Raw genomic sequence first — 4813 nt, 5'->3', positions numbered from 1 at the left:
ATTTATTCTAAAATAAATAATTTTATTCATCAAAGTAGGGTCTTACAGAAGGTGAGGATGGCGGATTAGGCAACGGAGGTGTTGGATGTAAGGCCCTGAACTCATTTTGTATTGTGCAAGTGAAAAATTGAATAAAAAGGGGAGTTTTGACAGTTTTTGGCTGTCACCTTGTGCGAATTTTTAGAGGGTCTTAACGACCTCATATGGGACAACTTCCTTCATGAGAGTTGTAGCCCTTTAAGTAACAAAAATTCTCGAAGTTGAATCAAGTCAATCCGACCTCTGTAGCTCGAGATATTCACGTTTTAGCGACGGTGGTTCTGGCTGTACAGTACCAGCGAATTAATTGATTTGTTTTCTTTTGATTCCGAGTTTGATTATGAAATTACTTAAGAGGGCTTAGGTTTTTAATTAGATTCAGGCCTGATTAAGTACTTAAATGATGGGTCAAGGGTTTGACTTGGGTCGGGCTTGGAAGAAAACAAACCCTAGCCCAAGTGAGGGAGAGAGAGACCGCGGGCTATGTAGGGTTTTGGGAGGGAGAGAGTTTCTTTTTCCATTCAGTTCTGAAGCAGAAACCTTGTGCACTCCTTACGTAAAGAAAACTGAAGAGAAAAGAGTGAGAGAACCCCCTCCTTGCACCCTTAACCGCCGCCGTCCCCAAACCCGCCACCACCTTGTGCGCGCGCGAGAGAGAGAGCTCGAGTAGGAGAGGAGAAAGAGACATGGACAGCAGCTCTTGATCACCTTTTCATCCCTTTTCTTTACCCAACTAGCAAGGTAAGGGCTGGTCCTAAGATTTGGGTAGAATATTAGGGACTTGTTGCCATGAATTATTGTGAAGAAAGTTTTGATTGTGAAGGTTTCTTCATGAGTAATTGCTTATGTGATGGTTGCTGGAAATTTTCTACATGATGCTATGCTCTACATGTTCCAAACCATTATACTTGGTTGAGTTTTGATGCCATGCTAAGTCTACGTGAATGCTTGCTAAAATTGCCATGAAAATTACTTTGTTATAATATGATGGCTAAGTGGTGATGGTTCTGAATTCTTTGCATGATTATTGTGTTGATTTGGGGCTGTACATTGACTCATGTGATCAAGGGAAAAAAAGAAAAAAAAAATTAAAACCCTAAGGGTCAATTCTTGGTTCGGCCGAACCCTAGTTTTTGGGGGTTTGGTGGTTTCTTTTCTTGCCTTGATCGCACAAGTCCTTGGTACCGCACTTGATGATTTTGCCATGATTTTATGTATGAAAGGCATGCAATATGAGGATATGATTAAGTATATGAGTGATGGATGATGCTTATGCTAATGTTTGTGAACCAAGGGTCGCTCACCTAGCCGTAATCCCCTTGTGTATTGAGACTGTTAATGTTGCCTGTGTAATATGTTTTTCAAGACTCTAGGATTGACATTAGAGCCATAAAAACCAAGAGAATGAGACGTAATGAGATTTAACTCGCTTGCAAGTAAATTTAATTAAACGGACATAGGTCGGTGTAGACTATGGTCCATGAGAACGATGGGCTTGCACGCGAGGGAGATTTGTGGATTGACTGTGTTGGTCTCCACGTGAGAACCATGATTGAGTCATGGGATAGGGATTGACTGTGTTGGTCTCCCTGAGATTTGTGGATTGACTGTGTTGGTCCCCTTGTGATTGTGCATCTGCGGATGTTCGAGATTGGCCAAGGTGTTTTGGTGGGTTGTGTGAAGTGAGGAATCCGTTAGCCTAACTGACTAACTATTGTTGAAATCCCATAAGAGACATTAATTCTTATAAGTGTTGATTTTTGATTATTATTTTTTTTGCTGTCGACCTGACCCTACTTGTTTGTTATGTGTTTATTTGGGGGGGGGGGGTAGATGGTGAACACCAAGACAGTGGAAGCTATCGTGATCTGGGAGATGGTGTTGAGTGATCCCGAGGATGACCGGCTCTGGGTGACCGACGCGTCTGGAGTCCGGCTAAGCTACGCCGGCGATGCAGAGCTCGTAGGAAGGGACATACATGGAAGAGTCGTAGAGAGGCAGATCCTTGCGGATGGGGTAGTGATGTTGCCTCACCCTCCCGCTAGATTTTGTCTGACCAAAGAGGAGAAGCCGCTCGAATCATGGGAGGACGAGGAGGATCCTTCAGAAGAGACTACAGCTGAATCACCGCTGATGGGGGAAAAGGATGCAGTGGAGTCTTCTCCACCGGAGCCGAAGCAAGCTAGCCCTGTTGATGAATATGGAGACATGCCCGCATTGGAGCCTGTTCCGGATGCCACTGAAGAACGACCGCCTAGGAAGAGGCATTGTGGATGGCTTTCAGGATCTGAAGGTGAACCAGCTTATCCAATGAAGAGTCGAGTTGCCAAGAACTCGGAGGTCATTTACATCTCTAGTGACGACGAGGATTAGAGTCGAGACTTTTCTATGTTGGGGTTTTTCTATGAGAGCTGTATCGAATTTTAATTTACTTTATCTGTTGGATTATTATTTCTTTCTGTTTTTGAGATCACTTATGAACTTGGTTTTAGGCTTTGCCATCAGATTCGGTTTTGTACTTTTGGATTTATTCCTCGATTTTATTTTAAATGCTATTTTATTTAGAAATGCATGATTTGGTTATTCCGCAAACTTATCCGTAAAGTTTTAAGAGTTTCGCAATTAATGGACCTTTGTCATTAATCAAAGATTAATAATTGAATCGATGAAAATTCTTTATGAAAATGGTGATGATTGGTTACTGTGTGACACTCGAGAAATCGGGGCGTTACATTGTGGTATCAGAGCTCCGGTTGAGAAACCATAGCACTAAGGGTTTTGGGCTTACGAGTTTTCGAACTCGTTGTGTTTTGTTTTGATAAAGGTGTTTTCAAAGCTTCACGGTGAGATTGGGTAGACTTTTGTGCTATGATGTTTGCTTGGCTGTGATTGTCTGAATAATATCATTGTCGTGATACTCGAGATAGATTATTAATTGTATAATTAGATATTTCTTTTAATTGAGGGCACTGACATTGGGTTGTGGTTCTATTTCTAAGTAGGATCATCATGCCTCCGAGACAGGACCCAACCAATGCTCAGCTTGCTCAAGCAATGGCACAGCTGGCTCAGGTGATGACCCAGCAGGCTGCCACTGCCGCTGCCCAAGCCGCAGCACAGCTTCAGCGGGAAGCTGAAGAGAACACCAGGAGGGTTGAAGAGGATGCTAGAAGGGCACAAAGGGCTGAGAGGGAGCTGGCATAGGACCAGATCCGTATGAGGACTGACTTCAACCGCCATGGACCACCCAAGTTCCAAGGTGAAGTTGAACCCGAGAAAGCTGACCTGTGGATTTAGGAGATGGAGAAAATCTTTGAGGCTCTCCACACTCTTGCTGCTAAGAAGGTGAACTTGGTGACCTTTATGCTAAAGGGTGACGCTGAGTACTAGTGGAGGAGTGCCAGACACTTGGGAGTCTTTCAAAAGGGCTTTCATGGAGAAGTACTTTCCAGAGACTGCCAGGGAAGACATGGAGAATCAATTCCTCAACCTGAGACAGGGGTTGATGACTGTGGGGGACTATGCTGCAAGACTGGAGACCCTGTCCAAACACTTTCGCTTTTTCCAAGTGCAAGTGGATGAATCGTACCTATGCAACCGATTCATGAGGGGTTTGAGGAATGACGTAGAAGAGTCTGTGAGGCCATTGGGAATCAGAGTTTTCCAACAGTTGGTAGAGAAAGCTCGTGAAGTGGAGTCAATGAAGAATCGCCAGAGAGGCAAGTCTGACAGTGGAGGACCGATCCGTTCTGGACAGAGACAGACCGGAAGGTTTGATGGACAGTGTCAAGCGGGTAGGTTTGACAGAGGCAAGGCACCGATGAGGAGGCCTTACCAACGTCCTGCTGATAAGGTACCGTTTGCTGGAAGGGGTGCAACCCCTGCTTCTAAAGATGATGTCGTCTGCTTCAAGTGCAACCATAAGGGGCACTATGCGAATGAGTGTGGGAAGGAGATTGTATGCTGGAAGTGCCAGAAACCAGGGCACATTGATAGGGACTGCCCTAATGCTGCAAAGGCCGAGTCAGTGTTGAATACCGCTCGAGGAAGGCGACCTACTGCTCCAGGTCGTGCGTTCGCAATGTCTGGCGAACAGGCTGCTGTGACTGACGATCTCATTCAGGGTACGTGTGTTATCGTTGGAATTTCTTTAATGGTCTTATTTGATTCGGGTGCTACGCACTCATTCATTGCTGAGGAGTGTGTGAAGAGTTTAGGGTTGCTAACTGCTGATTTACCCTTCGATTTGGTGGCTACTACCCCTGTCGCCGATCGATTAGTTATGCACACGGCATGCTTGTAGTGTCCGTTGATCTATGAGGATCGGAAGTTCCTTGCGAATCTCGTTTGCTTGGGGCTTAAAGAGCTCGATGTGATTCTGGGAATGGATTGGTTGGCGCAGTATCACGTTCTCTTGGACTGTGCTAACAAGGCCGTAGTCTTTCCGGATTCAGGCGCTACGAATTACTTTTATTCGTACAACTTGGGAAAGGGTTCACCAGCATTCGTGAACTCTATCGTAGCTGAGGCGAAGAACGACGGCGATGTGCGCAATGTGGTGTCCCCTTCCTTAAGTGACGAGTTCTCCCTAACTCCATCACTCAAGAGTGAGCACGCTACATGAAATAGTGAACCTTTTTTTTTCTACTTAAGGTTTCCTCATTAGGTCGGGATCGCAAGAGTAAAGAGTACTCGAGCGTTTCCCTTAACATCCCCAGGCATTTCGACCTCCTAACTTAAGACTACGAGAATAACGATATAAACCACACAAATC

General features: G+C 45.0%; 1 protein-coding gene across 1 annotated transcript; it reads left to right on the top strand.

Annotated features, from left to right (window-relative positions):
* The first annotated feature begins 3472 nt into the window (after positions 1-3472).
* On the top strand, positions 3473-4342 carry LOC130712701 (uncharacterized). Its single transcript, XM_057562522.1, has one exon. It carries the CDS (start codon positions 3473-3475, stop codon positions 4340-4342), a length of 870 nt encoding a protein of 289 aa, XP_057418505.1.
* The last annotated feature ends 471 nt before the right edge of the window (positions 4343-4813 follow it).

Source organism: Lotus japonicus, chromosome 4 (genome assembly GCF_012489685.1).
Source record: "Lotus japonicus ecotype B-129 chromosome 4, LjGifu_v1.2".
In the NCBI taxonomy this organism is placed as follows: Eukaryota; Viridiplantae; Streptophyta; class Magnoliopsida; order Fabales; family Fabaceae; genus Lotus; species Lotus japonicus.
The sequence above is the reverse complement of the archived record's forward strand: the minus strand, read 5'-3'. Positions and strand labels throughout refer to the sequence as shown.